This window comes from Chiloscyllium plagiosum, unplaced genomic scaffold, assembly GCF_037043375.1.
Source record: "Chiloscyllium plagiosum isolate Xiang-an unplaced genomic scaffold, Cpla_swu_hap1 HiC_scaffold_37, whole genome shotgun sequence".
NCBI lineage: Eukaryota > Metazoa > Chordata > Chondrichthyes > Orectolobiformes > Hemiscylliidae > Chiloscyllium > Chiloscyllium plagiosum.
In genome coordinates this window covers 22,985,444-23,010,981 of record NW_028270175.1, presented here as the reverse complement: position 1 = coordinate 23,010,981, position 25,538 = coordinate 22,985,444, and the positions used below count along the sequence as shown (strand labels likewise).

The 25,538-nt window shown below is 42.1% G+C and overlaps 1 protein-coding gene across 1 annotated transcript in view; it reads left to right on the top strand.

Moving 5' to 3' along the window:
- Positions 1-25,538, top strand: part of acap3a (ArfGAP with coiled-coil, ankyrin repeat and PH domains 3a) — a 328,671-nt gene that overhangs the window by 178,885 nt on the left and 124,248 nt on the right. The window contains exons 3-4 of the mRNA XM_087980463.1: positions 305-424; positions 5,033-5,086. Coding sequence (XP_087836589.1) covers positions 305-424; positions 5,033-5,086 — 174 coding nt within the window. The remainder of the gene's footprint in view (positions 1-304; positions 425-5,032; positions 5,087-25,538) is intronic.

The window sequence follows — 25,538 nt, the reverse complement described above, 5'->3', positions numbered from 1 at the left end:
AGTTCAGAACCACCCATCATTTCAGACTAATTGATAGCTGGGAGACACTACAATAGCATGGTAAATGTAAAGTCAAACACTGCTACAGCTAACGTTAGTGTTAAATCTGATTGTTAGAGAAGTCTGGTCCTTCACTCTGATCCATAGAGATGTCCATTCATCAGTATTTGCACCCAGATATTATAAGTTACACAGAAATGTAACTCTTGTAAAAATGAAACAGTCAATTTCATCAATTTTCTCATGAGTAACATCATTGTTTAATGACATAACAACATAATGTTTTGTGATTTCCTTCTTATAGTTGGTGAAACTGTGCAGTGGGATGATTGAAGCAGGGAGAGCATATACCACGGCCAACAAACATTTTGTCAATGGGATCCGAGACCTCTCTCAACAATGCAGGAAAGATGAAATGATATCGGTAAGATAGAAGTTATTTTACAAATTCTGTCATATTTCCTCCTTTAGCTGGGAAAGTAGAATGGAAAAGCTTCTGTGATGCCCATAGATCCAACTGAAGCTACTTAATTCTGGGAAGACCGGAGTTAGTTCAGCCTGGATTAGGACTGACTTCTGACATCAGCTCTGCAAAGGGAATTACTTGAAAAAGTTCTATGTAAATGGTGTATCTCTGTTGTAAAACTATTCATCAGCGCAAACATGTGAGGAACATACAGTATAAGTGAACAAAGCCAGTTTCTCTTCACCCACACTTTCCAAGAATGTTTGTTCTTTTAGAATTAGATTAGATTTCTTAGTGTGGAAACTGGCCCATCGGCCCAACAAGTCCACACTGAACGCCGAAGCGCAACCCACCCAGACCCATTCCCCTACACCTAACACTGCGGGCAATTTAGCATGGCCAATTCACCTAACCTGCACATTTTTGGACTGTGGGAGGAAACCGGAGCACCCGGAGAAAACCCACGCAGACACTGGGAGAATGTGCAAACCCCACACAGTCAGTCGCCTGAGATGGGAATTGAACCCAGGTCTCTGGCGCTGTGAGGCAGCAGTGCTAACCACTGTGCCACCCACAATGTGGTACTGTTCTGCCTGATAGAAGTCTTCAGCACTCATTAACATTTCCCAATTGAAACCACTCTGAGTACAAATTTAACAAGTGTCTGCTAGCTTTCTAATAATACCCATTTATATGAAGAAACCTAGGCATATGTCAGCCCAATGGCCACCGAATAGCGACATAATTTATAAATCATACACGATTCTCAGTCTGCTGAAATCTTTGCAGAGTCTTCTTTGCAATCTGGAACTGGTCATTTCTGAGTTTTATATTGTTCTTGTCTCTCACTGACATCTTAGCTTCCCTAACCAGAGTTCATGTTATTAAGGTTCCCTCATTGTCTCAATATGTTAACAAGGCTAACGATCCTGTTATCACAGGTAGGCACCTCCTAGCAATATTCTCGATGTGGTACTATTCATGAGACAGAATAACAGGAAATGTCTATTTGTCAGCTTCTTCCAGGTCTTTTTTTCTTAATTCACTTGTGGGACATAGGTGTCATTGGCTGGGCCAACATTTCTTTCCCATTTCTAGCTGTCCTTGAGAAGGTGGTAGTGAGCTGTTTTCCTGAACCATTGCACTCCATTTGCTGTGGGTTGACACACAATGCCCTTTGGGAGGGAATTCCAGGATTTTGACCCAGCAACACTGAAGGAACGGCCGTATATTTCTAAGTCAGGATGGTGAGTGGATTGGACAGGAACTTGCAAGTGCTGGTGTTCCCAAATATCTGTTGTCCTTGTCCCTCTAGATGGAAGTGATCATGTATGAGAAAGGTGCTGTCTAGGGATCTTTGCAGTGAATCCTTTAGATAGTACACACTGTGGCTACTGAACATCAGTGACGGGGAGTAGATGTTTGTTGATATGGTGACAATCAACTGGGCTGCTTTGTCCTGGCTGGTGTCAAGATTGAGTGTGGTTGGAGTTGCGTCCATCCAGGTAAGTGGAGAATATTCCATCACACTTATGACTTGTGCCTTGTAGATGGTGGACAGGTTTTGGGGAGTCAGGAGGTGAGTTACACCCTGCATATTCCTAGCCTCTGAACTACTCTTGTATACACTGTGTTTATGTGGTGAGTCAAGTTCACCAGTTTCTGGTCAATGATAACCCCTAGAATAATGACAGTGACGATTTGGTGCTGGTAACACTGTTGGATGTCTAGGGCCAGGTTAGATTGTCTTTTATTGGAGATAGTCATCTGTGTGATATGAATGTTGCTTGCTGCTTGTCAGCCCAAGCCTGGATATTGTCCAGAGCTTGTAATGTTTGAACATGGACTGTTTCAGTATCTGAGCAGATGTGAATAGTACTGAACATTGTACAATCAATCATCAACAAAAATACTCAATTCTGACCTTATGATGGAGGGAAGATCATTGATGAAGTGGCTAAGACACTACCCTGAGGAACTCTTGCAGAGATGTCCTGGAACTGAGATGACTGACCTCCAACAATGACAACCATCTTCCTATGTGGCAGGTATGACTCCAACTAATGGAGAGTTTGCCCCCTGATACCCATTGATTCCACTTTTGCTAAGGCTCCTTGATGCCACATTGGGTCATACAGCCTTGATGCAAAGGGCTGTCACTCTCACCTCATCTCTGGAATTCAGTTCTTTTGTCTGTGTTTGTCTCTGTAATGAGATTAGGAACTGAGTAGCCTTGGCAGAACCTAAGGTTATTGTTATCAAGCAGCACCTGCTCAGCAATGTTGATGACTCCTTCCATCACTTTACTGACGATTGAGAGTGGACTGATGGGCTGGTAATTGGCTGGATTGGATTTGTGCTTCTTTCTGTGTACAGGACATATCTAGGCAATTTTCCACACTGTTGGACAGATGCTAGTGTTGTAGCTGTACTGGAACAGCTTGACTAAAGAAGCAGCAGATTCTGGAGCACAAGTCTTCAGTACTATTGCTGGAATGTTGTCAGGACCCATTGCCTTTGCACTATACGGTGACTCTTGTTTCTTGATACCATGTGGATTGAATCAAATTGGCTGAAGACTGGTATCTGTAATGCTGGAGACCATTGGAGGAGGCTGTGATGGATCATCCATTTGACTCTTCTGGTTGAAGATTGCCTTGAATACTTCAGCCTTATCTTTCGCACTGATGTGTTGGGTTTTTCTATCATTGAAGATGGGGATATTTGCAGAGCCTCTTCCTCCACTGAATTGTTCAATCTTGCACCTCAAGGGTCCTATTTTCACAGGAGCCATGTTCCCAGAAAATTATGGTGAAGGTTAGCTTAGAATTGTAGAAGCAGGCCATCTGGCCCATCGAGTCCACACCAACCCTCCAAAGAGTAGCATTCCACCCGGATTCAGCTCCCTGTAACCCTGCATTTTCCATGGCTAATCACCTTGCTTGCACATTCCTGTACATGATGGCCAATCCACCTAACCTGCACATCTTTGGATTGTGGGAGGCAACTGGAGCAAACCCACACAGACATGGGGAAAATGTGCAAACTCCACATAGACAGTCTCCCGAAGCAAGAATTGAACCAGGGTCCCTCGCGCTGTGAGGCAGCAGTGCTAACCACTGATCCACTCTGCCGCAGCATAAGGGGAGTAACCCACAGACCAGTAATCTAACTTGCCAATTAGGCCAATTGAAAAATCCTCCATATCTGAAGTGTCCAGCTGAACATATGGTCAAATTTGCAGCTATTTTCAAAGACTCCTTTTTTTGCTTGAAAATCCTTTGGTTTCCCCCACTCATAACCATCAGTTACACATGTGACAAGTGATTTCAATGTAGTCTACAAGTCAGCTGGTTGCAGTAAAGTGGTTGGGATTTGTTCTCATGTTTCCTGATATCATGCAGTCAGTCAGTATGTTTACTGCCTTTAATGGCTCCCAACTATCGCTTCCTGTGTTACAGTAGCAAGAGATCAAAAGAGAGAGAAAGCAATCTTCAAAGCATCCCAACAGAAGGACTGAACGACAGATTTTCGATGTTTTAAATTGTAATGCTCAAACCCAAAATCAAGATAAATCAAACTTACATTAACAGATAAATAGTATTTCAATAGAAGCAATGAATTTTGCTTTAAATAGTCGATAGTTTCTCAGCATCAACTCCCAGCAGATCAGAAGCTGCAAGTGCAGTCACAAAGTCCTTTCAATGCTGCCTCTTGTACAACAGGTTTCTCATTTCTCTCGCTCATCGGATTTGGCCCTTGAATCACTTTCACTGGTAGCTTTATTCTGCCTGAGTACCCTAGATGAGGTTAACACCAACGAGGCACAGTCCTACTGAAACACCGCAGGATGTTTTGAAGTTAAATAAATTTTTTGAAGTTACATTCACCACACAGCTAATGACACAGCTTGCCAGGTTTCCTTTCCAACCGACCAATTAAAACACTTTGTTTTATAATCTGGTCACCTCTGGCACAAATATCCAGTTCTTTAGCTTGTCTAAGCTATCCATGCCACCTTTAGATTTCCATTTGTTTTAGCTAGTTTGCACATTGCTTCACCAAGATTCTTGAGATCCGTGCCCCCTCTGTTCTCTCCTGCTGAAGAACTAATGCAGCAAGATTCTGCGTGTTTTCTGCAGTACAGCATGCAGAAACTGCAGTCCTAATTTGCTTCCATTTGTCTTTTGTTGGGTGATCTCTCCATAGTAACCTGAATAACCTGGTAGTTTCTTGGAAATATCCTCAAAGAAATTGGGTTGATTTTCTGTGTTGGATGTGGGCTAGTTTGAGAAAAGGCTTGGAAATAATTTTTTTGAAGTTGCACAGGTTTAACCCTCCAAAATGCAAAATAATAATAAAGCAGCATGACAAACATCTTGGCTGGCTGCTCTGACATTGAGGTCTCAATCAAAACTTATTGGGAATTGCTACCAGAAGGATGGTGGAAAGTGATGTTGATGAAGTGTGCTATGCATTCAGTTTACATCTAAAGTTATGATTTCAGAGAAGGTTCTGGTCATTTTCACTTTGAAATCACATCTCTATTTTTTTTTTTAATTTCAGGAATGCCTCCAGAAATTTGGAGAGAGCTTACAAGAAATGATCAACTACCACATGGTAAGTCATCAGTTTCTGTCATTTTGTATTCCTCTACTTTTACAAATAACAGGAATTAAATCCAAAGGGTGCTGCAAAATCAAGTGACACAAAATCTTGCTTAATTTTGGAGACAGACAGTGATCCCATTGTACGTTAAGTGAGCTGCCCCTGGTGTCAGTGAGTCACTCTCCATTATCCCATGTGGTAAAAACATGCTGAATTCTGGCATGTACATTTTCCCCATGGTGAGCAGACTTTCTTCATCAGTCCTTGAAAATGCCAATCTACTCTATTTTGTTTATATGGCGTGCATACAAACATATTAAACACATTATCACATAGATTGTAGTGAATATTTGCCACTGGAACATTTGGTGCAGCTGGTTCCATTTTCAAGCAATTGTCACAAGTTGAGATCATTAAAAAAGTATGGGATGTGCTCTCAAAGGAAGGATTGCATTTGCTCACTCTTTAAACACTGAACGTGCTGGAGATTTGGAGACTAGCACAGGCTGAGAACATATGTCACCATTAGTACCTGATCCAAAAATCATTTGGGCTGAATGGTTATGGTTAAAAAGCTGATCCCGATCCCAATATCCTCTTCATTTCAACTGGACCGGAGCAAAGATAATGTGCTAATCCAATAAACTGACTCAACCTGTGAAAGTGGTAGCATTGTGGTAATGTCTCTGGACAGTAATTCAGAACTAAGGTTCTGAAGATATGTTCAAAGAGCACTGGGGTAGCCAGGAGAACATATATTCAGTTTCATCTAAAATGCTAGTCAATGGAATGGTGAGCACTGATTGTTAAAAGAACTCATCTGATTCACTAAAATTTGTCAGGGGAGGAAATCTGCCTTTCATACCCAGTCTGGTCTCCGTGTGTCTCCATATCTGTAGCTTTGTGGCTAAAAAGTAACTGTCCTGTGAGGAGTAAAAAGCAAGTACAAGGTTGTATCAAATGGCTACCTTAGGTATTGGGGTGAACTTGATTTAAGGAGGAGCTTATTAGAAATGGATGCCAGTGATAGTTAAATCCTATGAACAAAGAAAACAAAAATTACAGCCAGACCGAAGGCTATGGGTTCCTCAAATCCTTTCTTCAACTCCTGGCCATGGAGCATTAGCCTGGATTATGAGTGTACCAGCCCTGATGTTTGGCTTGAGCCATGACCTCCTGACTTGAAGCAAACATTCCAAAACGTGGTGGCTCACTGGCGAGGTAACTCACAGCAAATTGAAAATGCACCACGATATAAGGAGAGGAACAGGATGCTGTTTAATACAGTATATTATTCGGTGTCTAATGTGGAACCAAGTTTAGGTGAAGCATGTTATTAAAGCCTCAAGTTCTAACTCATGTAAATAAGGTCATTTGGAGGTCGATGAAGTGGTATTTGCCTATAGGTTGGAAGGTGTACGTGCAGGAAAAAACTTGTCTCCTTTTTAATACATTTCTTTTAAAGGTTTTTGTTTGTAAACACACTGTTATGCCTGAAACATTTTGTGACGTAGATTGCTGGTGTGCATGACAGCCTGACATTTTAACACTAAATTGGCAGCTTCTGTTGACCACATATTTCTACTAATTCATCTCGCCTTGGAGGCTGCCCAGACGTTGTACACAGAGGAAAAAATGCACCAAGTTTTGTCTGCAGATTTTAAGTGTGATTTGTTAGTAAATCCCAGATGGTAGCTTCTCAGAGGGCAGTACTCCTGCTTCAAGAACCGTTTGGTCAATGGTAGAAAGAATGGTGACAGTGTTTTTATTCACATCACATTTGCAGTTCTGACAGCGTCATCGAGCGTGTGAATAGCGTGGACTCCTGACATAGAATCTTCATAAGCCTGGGTACAAAACCCACAATACTGAGTAGCCTGGATGGAGGGATCACAGAGAACACGTGTCCATTAGTAAGACAGGTGAGAACCTGAGGGCACAGCTAGCAGAGTGAAGGGTTGGCCTTTTAGAACCGAGATGAGGAGGAACTTCTTCAGCCAGAGGGTGGTGAATCTGTGGAACCCGTTGCCCCAGAGGGCTGTGGAGGCCAACTCTTTAAGTGTATTTTTTAGATTAGATTAGATTCCCTCCAGTGTGGAAACAGTCCACACCGACCCTCTGAAGAGTAACCCCACCCAGTCCCAATTCCTTCTGGCTAATGCACCTAACACTATGGGCAATTTCCCATGGCCAATTCACCTGACCTGCACATCTTTGGACCTGTGGGAGGAAACCCACGCAGACACTGGGAGAATGTACAAACTCCACACAGACTGTCTCCCAAGGCTGGAATCGAACCTGGGACCCTGGTGCTGTGAGGCAGCAATGCTAACCATCTGAGCCACCATGCCGCTCACTAAGACAGAGAAAGATTCTTGATTGGTAAAGGGACCAAGTGTTACAGGGAGAATGGGCTTGAGAAATATATCAGCTATGATCGAATGGCATATGTTACAACACGGGGTAAACTCTCCTGCTTACTGTAAACCAGCAACACAGAAAAGATTTATCCTCTGCAGTAATCTATGAAAATTTGAGAGGCCAAGCACTATTTAAAGTAAAAATTAACGCCTTTATTTCTTAAAGTATAACAGAGAATAATTAACTAACATCTACTTACAAGTCTTTCCTCTAACCTAACTTTTATCTTTCCCTTCTACAATACTAGTCCAATAAAACTCCCAAGATTTATGAAACAAAACTCCTTATCTCAAAACCAGGCAGCTTTTAGTTTTCTCTGAATTCCTGTCTTATCTTCTTCTTGGGTATTCTACTTCACCGGTTATTGATTGATAATGGTACCTTTTAAGAGAGCTATTTTTCAGACAGTCTTTACATGTTGGTAGCTTGGCAGCTCTCCTCTGAACTGTTCAATTTTCCCCAGTCTTATACTTCCAAAGCATCAGATCGTGTCATTGGCTTTTAAGATTGTGCATATACTAAATTCAAACTTGATTGGAGTTTGGTATTTTTTGGGGTATAGTTCAATCTGATTGGCGTAATTTGAATCTGTTCTGTTGCTTGCAGGCAACCAGCTACCCTAGCTACCTCAGTAGCTGGAGCACATGTTACACTGTTTCTTATTGAGAACACTTTGTGCTGTCACTGCTAGCTTTTAAATCTCTTAAAGATACAGTATACCCACATCTTAATAACACAGAGCACACTCGATGGGTCAAATGGTCTAGTTCTGCTTCTTTTATGAATTGATGAGAGCGAAGTTGTAAATGTCTTGAACTGAAAACTGGAAAAGACCTGCATCTAAGTTACACCTTTCACAACTACAGGTACTTTACAACCAATAGAATTCTTGTCTTTTCTGAAGTGTAGTCACTGTTGTAACAGAGGGCACATGGCAGCCAAATGGCACACAATAAATCTCCACAAACAGGAATGTAATGAAATCCAGACAATCTGTTTCTTAGTGATGTTGGCTGAGGAATAGATATTGTACACGACAGTAAGAAGAACTCTGCATCTCTTCCTTGAAATGGTACCCACCAGAATCTTTTTAGTTCATCTAAGGGTGTCATTGTGGTCTGAATGTAACATTTCATTCAAAAGGCCATACTTCTGACAGAACAGCGCCAACTCAGTACTGCACTGGAAGAATTGGCACACACCATACACGCAAATAGGTTTGAGTCCTATAACCTTCTACTAATACCACCACTGGAGAAAAGTTTGCAGCTTTAAAAAGCCGAGAGGAATCTTTGGAAATGGAACAAATTGGTGCAATTGTGTCTCCAGAGGTTCCTCAGTTTCCCACTGGACCTATGTTGAATGAGAATGTTTGACCCCAGTTTCCAGAGCATAACAGTTGATTAGAACAGGAAACCTGATTCCCGTAAACAAAAAGATGCAATGACTCCGTTTCTTCCTATCCATGAGGATGTTATCTCATTGTGGTTTGAAAGCATTAAAATTAACTGACCAGTGTTTGCTGAATTAATTTTAGCAACATTGAACGTTTTGTTTTCGTGGGATAAAGGATATTTGCTTTCTGTTTAAATAAGTCGAAGCCAGGGTCAAATATGACCTGCCAGATTGCAGTACTTGCTTCCTGTGCACACACACACACACACACACACAGAATCATTAGTCAAGTGAAGCATTGGAAAAATGTTCTTGGATATTCACTGATGCAGAAATTAATGCTTCAAGAAAGGAGATACTTGGCACTAAATATATAAAACTTCAACTCTTTTTCATGTACTCTTATCTACCACTTCAGACATTCACTTCAGGTAACCCTGATGCAAAGTGACAGCAGTGTGTACTACTGACTAGATGCAGCACAGCTATTCACTGAGGCTTCTGTACCAGAGCATTCCAAACCTGTGAGCTTTACCACATAGAAGAACAAGAGTGGAAAATGCATGGGAACACCACCTCCTCCACCTCCAAGTTCTCCTCCAAGCTACACCTCACCCTGACTTGGAATTATATTCTAGTTCCTTCAATGTCCTTGAATAAAAACCCTGGAATTCCCTCCGTGACAGCACAATGGATGTGCCTACATCACATGAAGGAACAAACGTGATGTTTTACGAGCCCTAGCCTGTAGTATCAGCTCCTTGTGGATGTCTGGGGACCGTCCTGCTGACCAGCAATTGGAGTGAGCATTAAACCAGACCTTTACACAGAACAGACACAGCCAGTCATGGCCTCTGTAACTCTCTCAGCCAGGAAAACCATTTCTTAATGTGGTGAGCAACGTTTTGAAAGGCAAGTGACTTATAAAACAAAACTTGCATTTTTATAGCACCTTTCAAGAAATGCAGCCAATCCTGCAATGTAGGAAACACAGCGTCCAACTGTGCCAAACAGGTAGGTGATCATGACCAGATTATGTGGGCATCAACAAAACTACTCTGCCGTACATGGTCTTTTATGCTCACCACAGAGAACAAGTGGAACTGAAGTTTCACATCACATCTGAAAGGCAATATGGCTGTACAGTACAGCTGTCCCTATTTGCTGCGCTGAAGTATCAGCCCCCATTTTGTGCTCAAGTACCTGATGTGGGACTGAACCCAAGCTTTTCATGGAGATGAGAGTGATCCACAGCTCAAACTGTCATTAGGTCAGTTGGTCCATGTTATTGAAGAGAATTTCTTATAAAGAGATGTGTGCACAATGAAGTGATCAAGTAGCATTGTACTGTGTCTGCACAGCTTTTAAACGAGGCTGGGATCAGTGTTTTTATTGTGTAGGGCATTCATTGAAAATAGCTACTTGTTAAAACAGCACTTATTATAGGAACAGAAATAGACAGAAAGAAGCATCTTGAAGTCATTTGATGTCAGTAAATATTTCCAGTGGCATTGCTTCAGGTAGGTTCTCAGGAAATGGTCACTCTCAGAGGGTCCGTTAAAAGAGTACCACTTAATGTAGTTGGAATGATAGCAAATGATACTGAAACACTGGAGAATTTGTTGAAATTCTGGCAGCAGCACTGCACATGGAGAATGCCTGAATAGTTTCTTTTCTGCTGCTCTCTGCAGGCACTTGGAAACTTGTTTGGAAGCCTTGTGATTTGCCCCATTTCTGCGTCAAAATAAGTTTGGATGTTTGTAGCAATAATTTTCTTTATTGTTGTGTTTTGATCAGCAGAGCTGTCGTGTGATGCATTCATTGCCAGGGCCTTCTGCGAACGTTTAGGCCACTTGTTAGTGATGCTGTTTATTTAACTCTTCGAGCCACTGCACTGACCTCCAGCCACCCACCTTCTGAAAGGCTAATTTACACAATGGTTACTGCATAGTAGGGGGCTATTCATCATGTCCTTGAGAGTTACTTACTTAGTCTCACACCCCTGTCTCTCCTGCAAATTGGTTCTCTTTAGATAATTAGCCAAGTTCCTTTTAAAAGCCACAGTTGAATCTGTCTCCATTACATTCTCAGGCGATTCATTCTACACTGTTACCATTTGTTGTGTAAGAATGTTTTTCTCAGATTCCCATTGCTTATTTTGCCAGTCACCTTTGGTTCTTGATCCCTACACTAACAGCATCAGGTTCTCCGTTTCTGCTCTTTCCAGATCCCTTATGATTTTCGAAAACCCGATCAAATTTCTTCTCAACTTTCTCCTCTGTAAAATAGAAAATTACAGCTTTGCCATTCTATGCCCTTAACTGAAGCCTCTCATTTCAGGAGCATCTATAATTGGAAGTCATCTATTTTCCTGTTCCAAAGCTTGAATGGCATTGGACTTGGGGTTGAAAATGTGCAACACAGACCTTGCACCCAGTCCGCTTCTGTTACATTTTGGAGGATTTTGGAGCTAAAGTGAGCCTAATGGCAGTAAGTGTCACTCGATAATGATCTGAAGTGGTAGGATGTTGGAAGTCTGTGGCTGAGCCAGCTAACACAGTAGGTGCCAGGCTTCCAACTGGGACATTCCCGTTGGTTTGGACTAAGTTTCACTTCAGGCAGCACAATCAATGATGGAATCATTTGAGGAATATTTTTAAAGTAGATTCTTGGAATATTACATTGCTATACAAGGGCAACATTTATCGGTCATCCCTAGTTGCTCTTGGGAAGGTGATGGTGAGCTTGCTTCTTTGATTTCTCAGGATTCCAGGTGCTGAAGGTACACACAGTGACCATAAACAGGGAGGTCCAGGATTTTGACTCGTTGACGAAGCAGGAGTGGCATTATATTTCCAAGTTGAAAAGTGTGCAACTTGTCAGCGAGCTTGAAGGTGGTGATGTTCCCGTGCTCCTGCTGTGCTTGTCCTATTGAATGCCTCATGTCAACTTGTAGATTTGATTGCCTCCGTGTGTATGTATATGTCTATCTACACAGTAAGGCATCTAACATCAAGCCTCAAGCATCACACTTGCTAGTACGGCACGTTGTATTATCTCTCTGACAATCTCCAAAATATTGTAGGAAGAGAAAGATTGATTTGATTTTACTTTGTTTCTCCAGAGAAACTTATCCTTTGGTAATCCTCAGCCTATGTCTAATAGAAATTAGAATATAATCAACCCCAACACTGACAATTTTCAGCAGTTAGGCTTTGAGTTCATAAAGCATCACCTTAGCAGCAGGATACTATTGGACGATAAATAACGAGCATTTTGGACTCGTGATGCCACAGATGTCTAGTTTAAGCTAATCTTTTTTCAGATAGGGCTTTTGTGTTTATAGTTAACTTTACTCAACATAAAACAAAGGTGCAGTGCCATAAGTCAAAGGATGAGCCACTTTTCATAGAATCATAGAATCCCTACAGTGTGGAAGCAGGCCCATCAGCCCATTGACTGACCCTTCAAAGAGCATCCCACCCAGACCTACCCAACGACCCTATTCCTGTAACCCTGCATTTCCCAACCTACATATCCTTGGACACTATAGGTAATCTAGCATGGCCAATCCACCCAACCTACATATCCTTGAACACTATGGGTAATTTAGTACGGCCAATCCACCCAACCTACATATTCTTGGAACTATGGGTAATTCAGCCTGGCCAATCCACCCAACCTACATATCCTTGGACACTATGGGTAATTTAGCCTGGCCAATCCACCCAACCTACATATCCTTGGACACTATGGGTAATTTAGCCTGGCCAATCCACCTAACCTACATATCTTTGGGCTGTGGAGGAAACCGTCTCACCCAGAGGAAATCCATGCAGACATGGGGGGAGCATGCAAACTCCACACAGACAGTCATCCGAGAGTGGAATTAAATCCTGGGTCCCTGGCGCTGTGCTAACCACTGAACCACCATGCTGCCTAGTGTTGACCTTCATTGCTGTGTGGGAAGTGCTGAAAATTCTTTTTTTTGAGGATTTGGCAAAATGATTCATGTTAGAGAGGAGGTGTTTGCAAGTTCTTGGAAAGCAGTACAACAGATGGTTCAGGTTTGACTGGAACATTGAGTTTGAGATCCTGACTCAGCTGCCCACAGTGACTAGGGCTCAGTCAGATTTCAGCGGAGTCACGGTGAGCTTATCATCCCTGCCAATCTCAGCCAGGAAGTAGGTAGACCTCTCCACCACTCCAGTAAAAGCTGCCAAATTACTCCATCTTGCACATCTACTGCTCGCATCTCTATTTAAGGGAAAATGTACTTGTATTTCAGGCAATGAAGGCTAACTTTATTGGCCTATGGGATGAAGGGGTTGTCATATAATGACAGACTGAATAAATTGGATCTCTGCTCTCTAGTATTTGGAAGAATGAGAGGTGATCTTCTTGAAACATAGAAGAAGGAGCTGTCAAGCTAGGTATTGAGACACTCTCCCTGTTAGTAAGGGTGTTAAGAGGCCGTCAAGAGGAGTATGCTGGAAGTCAGGCCTAGTAGTGTAAATATCTTACTGAATCACTCTAAAATGATCAGCTTGTTTCTCTTTATTACTGTTAACTAGAACAAAAGAGATTTTCACCAGGCTTCTCGCTAAACTTAAAAATTTTATTTAGACAAACTTTTTCTTCATACAAAGGATAAACAATTTCAACTTTGGTATCCATGGGGATGGCCTCAACTGGGACCTTGAGTTCATGTCACGCTACAGGTGACCCCATTGCACTTACACACACACACAAACAGACGCATGGTCACACTCCTACACACACATTCATGCAGACCCTCTTTCATGTGCTCACACATACACTCCCACACGCATCCTCTCTCAGACTTATACCCTTTTACACTTACATTCACACACATACACACTCTCTCCGCAGACACTACACACACACACACACACACACACACACACACACACACACACACACACGCGCACACGCACACACACGCACACACACGCACACACACGCACACACACGCACACACACGCACACACACACACACACACACACACACACACATCCTCCCCCACCGCGTGGAGTTTGCACCTTCTCCCTGCCACTGCATGGATTTCTTCCGGTGCTCCAGTTTCTTCCCACAGTCCAAAGAGGTGCAGGTTAGGTGAATTGGCCATGCTAAATTGTCCGTAGTGTTAGGTGAAGGCGTAAATGAATGGGTTTGGGTGGGTTGCTCTTCAGAGGGTCGGTGTGGACTTGTTGGGCCAAAGGGCCTGTTTCCACACTAAGTAATCTAATTGTGGAGTGAATTTGTACTTGCAGAATTACATTTTACTTTGCTCATACACCGCATTAGTCCATGTAAGATTCTGTAAATCTGTTTTTTAGATTAGAATCAGCCTGACCGTTGTGGCACAGACAGTCTTACACAGGGCACCTCACACCTTCAATGCATTATCTGGGCTGACATGACACCAATTGTTAAAGTTCACTTGCGAATGTAACTTTTTAAAAACAGTTTTGCGATTTATATATGAAAGAACTGAAACCAACATGGTCATTCTAAAAGATGAGAAACTTAACAAACAATCCAAGTCTTCAAGATATAATTTCAGTTACATCACACTGTAAACTTATGCTGTAAATTCTGTGTTTTACAATCTTATTCCCACAGCCACCTGATGAAGGAGCAGTGGTCCAAAAGCTAGTGCTTCCAAATAAACCTCTTGGACTATAACCTGGTGTTGTGTGATTTTCAACATAATGCCAATTATCAACTAAGCAAATTAAAATACAACTGAAAACAAAAAAAAATGTTGAAAATCACGGCAGGTCAGGCAGCATTCTCGGAGAGAGAGCAAGCTAACATTTTGCGTCTGGATGACTTCTTCAAAGTGGCTCACCAGCACTAATGAAAAGTTATCTAGACTTGAAAAGTTAGCTTGATCTCTCTCCTTGGATGCTGCCTGACTAGCTGTGATTTCCAGCATTTGATTGCTTTCAGTACAGATTCCAGCATCTGCAATAATGTGCTCCTGAATTAAAATACAACCCCCTTAATCCCTAATGCACATGCATTCATACACAGACAGGACAAAGGCATACATGATGCAGCCATGCAGAGCAATTATCAGTGGGAAAGTAGGGAAAGCCCCATGAACCAAGAGCTCAAACTATAAAAGTGGATTGAGTGCATTTCTCACAGCTCCTTTAGTTTCTTGTGAATGGACTCACATTCCTGTTGGTTACAAAATGATGACAAATTTTCAGACCAGATTTTAGATTCAGTTGGAAATAGGTAGGGGTCATGACATTTGAAATTTTAGCAGATTTTTTTCCTAAAATCCTTCACTGAGAGAGACAGATAGACAGCACTTCTTTCAACTCTATACTCTGACTGTTACAGACTGAGACATCCTACACACTTCAGCCACTGCCCACAGCTCCTGGGTGTGTAGGAAAAGAAAAACACCCATTACCTCAGTCCAGAGGTTATTGCTAGGCGAACAGCAAGAAAACTCCACCCTTATATCTACCATAAAAATAATTTTATTTTGTAAAGAGTAAATAGAAGATGATCTTTAATTTTTGATTTTGCAGTTTCAAACAAGCACCTGATAAATCCTTTTCATCCCAGTAATGTCCAACTGGCCATTTTCCAGTTCTCACAATCCATAAATACAGGTTTGGTAGTTCAGTTTGCAAAGTGATGCCAACAATATGAGTTCAATCCCTGCACTGATAGAAGTTACCATTAAAGGTGTCTCCTTCTCGACCTCTCTCCCCTCCTGTGGTATAGTGACTCTCAGGTTAAACTACCCCAGTCATCTCTCTCTCTCTCTCTCTCTCTCTCTCTCTCTCTCTCTCATGAGAGAGCACCCGTTTGTTCTAGTAGGACAATGGTGCATTGACCTTTTTAATTCATGAACGTATCCATTCCCAGAAAGGGAATCTGAAGATTGAGGACACAGTCTCATGATACAGGGCCAATCATTTAGATCTAAGATCAGGAAAAATTACTTCACTCAAAGGTTTGAGATTCTGGAATTTTCTAACCCCGAAGAATTTAGATAGCCAGTTTTTTTGACCTCCTGAGAAATCAAGGGAAACACAGAATGGGTGGGAACATGTTCCTATTTATTTTCAGAGCTAAAGGCCAACTAGAACCTTGAGTAAAATGTTTGTTCATTGGCGTCCATTCCCTTTATACTGCATGGGCAAGCCTTCCCAAGTTACAGCCCTGGAAAGCATGTACTAGAACATAGATAGAACATAGAACAATACAGCACAGAACAGGCCCTTCAGCCCACGATGTTGTGCCGAACATTTGTCCTAGCTTAAGCACCCATCCATGTACCTATCCAATTGCCGCTTAAAGGTCACGAATGATTCTGACTCTGCCACTCCCATCTGACTCTGATCATCTTATAAACCTCTATCAAGTCACCCCTCATCCTTCGCCATTCCAATGAGAACCTATCCTCGTACGACCTATTCTCCATCCCAGGCAGCATCATCTGGTAAATCATCTTTGCACCCTCTCCAAAGCTTCCACATCTTTCCTAAAGTGAGGCGACCAGAACTACACACAGTACTCCAAATGTGGCCTAACCAAGGTCCTGTACAACTGCAACATCACCTCACGACTCATGAATTCAATCCCTCTGCTAATGAACGCTAATACACCATAGGCCTTCTTACAAGCTCTATCCACCTGAGTGGCAACTTTTAAAGATCTATGAACATAGACCCCAAGATCCATCTGCTCCTCCACCTTACTAAGAACCCTACCATTAACCCTGTATTCTTATTTGTCCTTCCAAAATGGACAACCTCACACTTGGCAGGGTTGAACTCCATCTGCCACTCCTCAGCCCAGCTCTGCGTCATATCTAAGTTCCTTTACAGCTGACAACAGCCCTCCTCACTATCCACAACTCCACCAATCTTCGTATCATCTGCAAATTTACTGACCCACCCTTCGACTCCCTCTTCCAAGTCATTAATAAAAATTACAAACAGCAGAGGACCCAGAACTGATCCCTGCGGAACTCCACTTGTAACTGGGCTCCAGGCTGAATATTTACCATCTACCACCACTCTCTGACTTCGACCGGTTAGCCAGTTTTCTATCCAACTGGCCAAATTTCCCTCTATCCCATGCCTCGTGACTTTCTGCATAAGCCGACCATGGGAAACCTTATCAAATGCCTTACTAAAATCCATGTGCGCTACATCCACTGCTCTACCCTCATCCACATGCTTGGTCACCTCCTCAAAGAATTCAATAAGACTTGTAAGGCAAGACCTACCCCTCACAAATCCGTCCTGGCTGTCCCTAATCAAGCAATGTCTTTCCAGGTACTCATAAATCCTATCCCTCAGTACCCTTTCCATTACTTTGCCTACCACCGAAGTATGACTAACTGGCCTGTAATTCCCGGGGTTATCCCTATTCCCTTTTTTGAACAGGGGCACAACATTCGCCACTCTCCAGTCCCCTGGTACCACCCCCATTGACAGTGAAGATGAAAAGATCATTGCCAACGGCTCTGCAATTTCCTCTCTTGCTTCCCACATAATCCTAGGATATATCCCGTTGGGCCCGGGGGACTTGTCTATCCTCAAGTTTTTCAAAAGGCCCAACACATCTTCCTTCCTAACAAGTATCTCTTCTAGCTTACCACACTCTTCTAGTTTCACACACTCCTCTTCAACAATACGGTCCCTCTCATTTGTAAATACTGAAGAAAAGTACTCATTCAAGACCTCTCCTATCTCTTCCGATTCAATACACAATCTCCCACTACTGTCCTTGATCGGACCTACCCTTGTTCTTGTCATTTTCATGTGTTTCTCACATACGCATAAAATGCCTTGGGGTTATCCTTGATCCTACCTCCCAAAGATTTTACATGCCCTCTCTTAGCTCTTCTAATCCCTTTCTTCAGCTCCCTTCTGGCTTTCCTGTATCCCTCCAATGCTCTGTTACCTTGTTTCCTCAACCTTATGTAAACCTCCTTCTTCCTCTTTACAAGACATTCAACCTCCCTCATCAACCAAGGTTCCCTCACGCGACCATTTCTTTCCTGCCTGACAGGTACATACATATCAAGGACACGTCGTATCTGTTCTTTGAAAAAGTTCCACATTTCCACGACATTCTTCCCTGACAGCCTATGCTTCCAACTTATGCTCCTCATATCCTGTCTTACAGCATCGTATTTACCCTTCCCCCAATTGTAAAACCTGCCCTGTTACACACACCTATCTCTCTCCATAACCAAGGTGAAAGACACAGAATTGTGGTCACCATCACCAAAATGCTCACCCACTAACAAGCCCATCACTTGTCCTGGTTCGTTACCAAGTACCAAATCCAATATGGCCTCCCCTCTGGTCGGACAATCTACATACTGTATTATCCTATTTTTATGTCCTTAACTCTAAGTCACTGCCTTGGACTTGATCAAGGTATTTAGCCTAACCCACACTGGGAAATATGATTCCAGGTGTGAAATCTTGACATTTACATTCCTTCGCCGTCATTCAGTAGTCCTTTCTCTTCCATCTGATGTTTTTAAAACTAATGGACTAAAGTGTTCAAAGAATCTTTGTAAAAAGCATCATTTATTGTAATACCCATGTTTGTTTCCTCCTGGGCTGTTGCAGTGTCTTTGGGAATGGTGTTTAATCCCCGGGGGCTCCAGAGCAACCCTCTTGCTCAGCAGTAAACGGTCTGGGGAGACATGATTGTTCATTCATCATTCATTCCAATTTGTGGTAAGGCCTTTGTGTTTTGTCAGCTGGAGGTGTGCCATGTTTTGCTCAGATTGAGCCCAAAAGGAAACAGGTCTTGATGCTTGATTTTCTTCCAACTTTCCAATAAAAGTACCGCTCAGTGCATTCCAAGATCTTAAGCAACTCTTTGCTACAGTTTGTCATGTTTGTGGCATTTCTCTTTCATCTAGTTCCTCTTCTGGTAGAAGTGGTGTTTGCTACGTGTCCTAAGGTTCCTGATGTTCTGGGATCCTCACATTTGTACCAAACTACTGAACCCCAGAAATATGAGAACAGCACACATGGAACTGCACCAGGGCAATTCCCCTTTTCAAAGGAAAGGTCAAACAACAAAAATACAAAATTATTGTGCCTGCCTGGACATGAGTAAAAGCACCCCTTAATATTGTGTACCATTTAGCTGGAGGCAATCGTACAACCTTGCTGATTATGCGTACTGCTAGTATTGTGAAACTCAGCAGCCTTGGCTAGAGGGCTGGTTTGTGATGCAGAGTAACATCAACAGAGTGCGTTCAATTCCTACACCAGCTGATGTTGCCACCTTCTCATCCTTGCCCTGTCCTGAGGTGTGGTCACCTTCAAGTTAAACTCACCACTAGTCTTGTCTCTCTAAGGAGAGGGTAACCCTATGGTCTCTCTTTTTTTTTAAGCTGAATTACATATCATAACATCTGTGAACAATTCCAATTGCCATGTATTTTGCCACACAGGTGTCAATTAATTTCTATTGTACATTTCACTGTCTGCATTTCTTTTTTCTGCACTCATGAGATGTGGGCATCACTGTCTGAGTGAGAATTTATTGCCCATCCCTAATTAATCTAAAGCTAAGTGGCTTGCAGTTAAGAGTCAATAAAATTGCTGTAGGTATGGAGTCACGTGTAGACCAGATCAGTAAAGGATGACAGATTTCCTTCCCTAAAGAGACTACAGTGGACCAGGTGGATATCTACAACAATGGAATATTGTTGCCACTAGACTAGCTTTTTAATTCCAGATTTTTATTGGGCCTGATTTTCACCATCCACCACCTATGTTGTCAGAGAGTTAGGTTTTTGGATTACTCACTCATTGACATTCCTACTATAATCACCTCCCCTTCATATGATGGGTGGGAATTGCCAAATATAAACTTCAGTATCAGATAGTATGAGGGTATTGTTAAATAGGCCAACCAGTTAGAACTAGAAACCTCAAAGGAAAACCTGAAGTCAAGGACTGTGGTCATGAAATAGAGGAATGTGCTGGTTTAATAACACTTTCAGAGAACCAACAGAGCCAGGATGGGCTGATTGGCCACTTCCTGGACTGTTTACTTTTAAATGACACTGGCTTAAAAATCCTGGAACTCCCTCCCTGACAGCACTGTGGGTGCATCTACACCAAGTGGACTGCAGTGGTTCAAGAAGGTAGCTCACCACCATCTTCTCAAGGGCTGCTGGGAATGGCCAAGCCAGTGATGCCCACATCCCACGAATGATTTCCTATTTTTAAATGAATTCAGAACAAATAGAACAGACAGAGCTAAATCAAAAATTTGTACAAAACAACTGCTTCCCGTTAGTCGATAAATAATGGTATAAAGGGATAGGAGAGAGATTGATACAGAAATAGTTATTGATGTTTCATTACAGCAAAAGGACTGAGGATTTTATTTCTGAGTTTGTGTATAGCGCTGAATGAACAGAATGATAAAGCAGAAAACCTTGTACGTGTCAGGAAAGAATCAGAGCTGTTGGTTGCGAGTCAAACATCTGGTCAAAATGTTGCCCTGATGAGTAATATCGCTGCATCTACCACAAGCGATGAAAGTGGGAAATTTGGGAAAATATCGGTTACTCAGGAATCCACAGTGGAATTGGGGAAGTATGTTTTAAAAAAGGAAAACATTCCTGGCATTCTGAGCTGAACTTCCAAACTGCTGGTGACCATGTATAGTTAGTTACGTTGCACATAAAGCAGCATTTACACAAGGTCAGCCATCCTGAGATGTTGTCAAAGACACGCATTCCTGGGGCACTGGTGATGTCAGTCAATGCTCAGAGGTTACCATCAGGCTGCTTTTGGGCTGTTTCAGGAAATGTTTTAAAGAGCAGAGTTATTTGCAGAATAGCTTGGAGGTTCAGGACAGTTAGAAGGTCCAATGGCTTTATTCTCTAGTTATGGGCCTATTCGGATAGCCAAAGAGTTCCTTCATCTGATGACAATGTAAAGGCGTATTAGGTGATTCTTAGTTCCTCAATTGTAGTGGAATTGCTTATTCACATAGATGGATTCCTAATTGGTATTATAGGAAGGATATTTTATTTGTGATGGGCACTTTTCCACCACTGACAGGAACATCACATTGCCTCTGTAAGAGAAGGTTTGCCGAAATTAAGTTCCCAACAGGCACTAAAGTGACCGGTGCCAAGTCTTCCCCGGATTATAGACTTAGAAGCAAAAATGCCACCCATGAGAGCTGCCAACCAATCAAAAGGTGCCAGTTCTCCATTGCCCACAGCACCATTGGGAGTTGTGGTAACTGTTGGCAATGCATCCCACCAAAGGCCCAGGATTGAGGAGCAATCCCAGGCTAAAGGGGAGTGAAGGCGGGGATGAGGGGAATGGAGCCCAGTTTTCCCACATGGTGACTCTCCCAAACTCTAGCTGAATACCAGCCACTAGGTGAAAGTGAGGACTGCAGATGCTGGAGATCAGAGTCGAGAGTGTGGCGCTGGAAAAGCACAGCAGGTCAGGCAGCATCCGAGGAGCTGAGCATAAACCCTTCCCAATGAAGGGCTTATGCCCAAAATGACAATTCTCCTGCTCCTCGGATGCTGCCAGACCGGCTGTGCTTTTCCATCGCCATACTCTCGACACTGAATACCAGCAACAGCAGGATGAAGCCTTTAAGTGGTCATTAATTGTGCATTTTAACAGCTTAATTGTTTTCTGGGTGGAAAGATCATTAAGGAGCCTTCCCCACCCTGAATTAATCAGGTGTAGGCAGAAGGCCTCAGGTCACCAATCAACACTTTCACGGATCCAGTTTGAAACACTCCACACCCAAACCCACCTTCAGGGAGGGAGCATTAAATTCCACCTGCAATATCCCTTCATTTACATTAGAGTGATCTAATTTGCTGTTAGACTTCCTCAATTACAGTGCACCACTTTTTTATTTAATGCCATTGCCATTATAAAGCTCCCTCACTCTCAACACGATATTACCATTTAGCCTGGTCTCCTCATTTAGATAAACAACATTGCTTCATTTAAATCCAACACCTTGAGATTTATGTTCCTCCTTATCCATATCTGCTTACATCATGCATATGTAGATGTGGCAGTCAAAAGGTCCCCAAAACAATCGTGAGATGAATGACCATGTGTGGCTAAGGGGTAAGATATTGTGAGAATTCCAGGGTTTACTTTGAATCATTCCAGGGTACCTTTTCCAGCTAACTAAATCTTCAAATAAAAAAAAGGCAGACTTGCATTTGTACAGGAAATTCAAGCACAAGTAGGGTATTGTATTTGAGTTGAGGTACCACCTTCTAGAAGGATGTGAAGAGGATACATAAAGAATTAATGAGAATGGAATAAGAACTTAAATGACGCGGATAGGTTTGAGAGGGTTCTCCTGAGAACAGGGAAATTTGAAAGGAGATTTGCTGGAGGTGTTCAAAATCACAAGGATTCTTGACAGAGTAGATAGGGTGGTTTGGTTCCCATTGATGGAAGGGCAGGGAACCAGAGGGCATATCTTTAAAATGGTTAGCAAAAGAACTGATGTAAACATTAGGAAAAGCTTTGTTGTGTAGCACTTTGTCAGGATCTGGAAAGGACTGGCTGAATGGATAGTGGGGGCAGATTCATCCATGGCTTTTAAAAGTGAATTAGATTGAAGTAACAGGTCATGGGGGAAAGGAGTGGGGCGAGCTGGATTACTCTTGCAGAGAGCTTGTATGAGCTTGATGGGACGAATAGCCTCCTTCATTGCTACGACCATTGTATTATTCCATTGGTAATCTTTTTTTTTTGTTACAAGGGCTTCTTGTAACACTGTGAAGAGTTCTTTGTCAGGATGGATGGCAGTGGTTGTCGTAGTATATGAAGAAAGATTACATACAGCAATTAGTTCTGTTGTTTATCATACTCTTCCAGGAACTGGGGGAGCAAATCTCTAATGGAAAACTGTTATTCCTGTCCAGTTCAGGCATGGAGGAGGAGCCCTAATTTCACTGCTGGTCAATAAATGATTTGCTGCTGCAACTATTAGAGGGGCCAGGAATTATCCTGAAGCAGCTGACAGCTGTAGTACTAGATGTCAAATTTATAGTAATGTTCTCTTTGGTGACCTTTCTTGTGTAGAACCTCTCCCTGCTCCCCATATAGCCCCAAGATAATCTACAACCAGAAAGTGAAAGATTAGATTAGATTAGATTACGCGACAAGCAATTGCAGATTGTCACATGGAGACATCATACCACGTGTTAGTGCCTCTTTAAAATGGAGAAAAATACCAAATATTAATGTTGACACGGCACACACATATCTGCCCATCACTCGCCACTCTGGTGCTATCATGTGGGCAAGTTGATCATAGCGCATTAAAAACCAGCACAGATAAGGTCAAGGGTGGCAGATACATGGGGACTTCAACATCTTCAAGTTTCCCTCGAAGCCACTCACCATCCTGACTTGGAAATATATCACTGTTCCTTCACTGTCGCTGGTTCAAAATCCTGGAATTCTCTCCCTAATGGATTGTGGATCAACCCACAGCAGGTGGACTGCAGCGGTTCAAGAAGGCAGCTCACCACCATCTTCTCAAGGATAACTAGGAACTGGCAATAAATGCTGGACCAGCCAGTGATGCCAATGAATTTTTTAAAAAATATGAAAAACAGTTCAAATACAAGAAAGTATCTAACATAAGTTTGTAATTTACTCTTGGAGGTGACATTGTAACTCTCATTCCCACAGTATTAATTTGCTGATATCACTTCTCTTCACCAACAGTATCAAGAGAAACATTATCTGTTTCACCCATAGACAAATGGATAGGGATTTGGAATGTGCTGCCTGAAAGAGTGATGAAAACAGATTCAATAATGAATTCAGAATGAATTTGAAAAAAAGTATTTTAACGAGGAAATATTTGTGAGGCTACGGGAGTGGCACTCATTGATAATTCCCTCAAAGAAGAAGAGCAAGCATGATGGGCTGAATAGCCTCAACCTCCTGTTTGATTCTGGAACTTGGATTCTATGTTGCTTAATTACACAGAGGAAAATGTTACGTTACAAGCAATTCCTCCCAAATATATAGCATAGCACTCAATTTGGTAAGCATAAGGTGTTCAGCTCAAGTAATGAAATTACTCAGACAATATGGCATCGGATCACTTTTTCCTGCAACTGAGTTGATGTCACTTGGACAATGTATTCCTTCAGAATCAGCATCCCCAAATGTACCATCACAGTGACATACCTATACCCCAGTAATCCACAATGCAGTGTGGCGGTTTGAATCAACACACTGTTACAGTGGGCTGTCTGCCAGCTGCAAATCTAATGTTACCATTGGCAAGCTGCCCATTGGCTTGATTCCAGTTTGAGGGACACCAACAAAATATTGTCATAATTAAAGAACATTTAACAATTACTGAGTGAAATACATCTGGCTCCCCTAATAGATTAGTCTAGTTTACCAGTTTTTGAGTTATCCGAGTTTTAAAACTAGTTTATACTAGTTTAACATTAGTTATACCAGTTCTTTGCATATTAGCTTGCGATATATCAGATCATAGGTTCCTCATTTACCTCAATTAGTTTTAAATAATTAAATAACCATGAGGAGAAAGATATGAAAGGGACCTAAGGGACAACATTTTCATGCAGAGGGTGGTGTGTGTGTGGAATGAGCTGCAAGAGAAAATGGTGGAAACTGGTACAATGATAACATTTAAAAGGCATTTTGGTGGATATATGAATAGGAAAGATTTAGTGGGATATGGGCCAAATGCTGGTAAATAGGATTAGATTAATTCAGGATATCTGGTCAGCATGAATGAGTTGGACTGAAGGGTCTGTTTCTGTGCTGTACATCTTGATGACTTTACAGTTTAATAATTCAATGGAACTCAGTTTCTATGTTGCAAATTTTATAAAGTCTTCCCTTTGTATTCTTACTGACTTTAGATTTTATTTCATTCTGTCTACACTAAGTTTTAGCAATCTGTGTACCTGGACACCCTTTGGTACAATTCTGCATGTGATCAGACGATGGCTTTCTACTGAAAAGAAGGGTTGTAATGCTTTGTGAAAATGTTATATATGTTTTAACAAAATGTTTAGACAGAGCTAGAAGGGAGTACTTATAACTTGTGAAGCAGCAAGTGGGTGCAGTTTATGTGAGTGTTTCTCAGTTGATGAGGCAGTGTTGTTGAAATGACTTTCCAGTTCAGTGCTAAACTTCTGCAGCATCTGTAAAATCCTTTTGGCCCTTCCATTCTTTTTTTTTAATTCACTCGTGGACATCGCTGGCTGGCCAGTATTTATTGCCCATCCCGAGCTGCTATTGAGAAGGGAATGGTGAGCTGCCTTCTAGATTGCTGCAGTCCACCTACAGTGGGTTGAGCCACAATGCCTATAGGGGAGGGAATTCCAGGATTTTGATCCAGTGGCAATGAAGGCACAGTGATATATTTCCAAGACAGGATGCTGAGTGACTTGGAGGGAAACTTGAAGGTCGTGGCATTTTCAAGTATCTGCTGCCCTTGACCTTCAAGATGGAAGTGGCCGTGTTTTTAGAAGTTGCTATCTGAGGGTCATTGATGATTTTAACTATGAAACAGATTGTAATTTCTACAATAATAAGCCTGGAT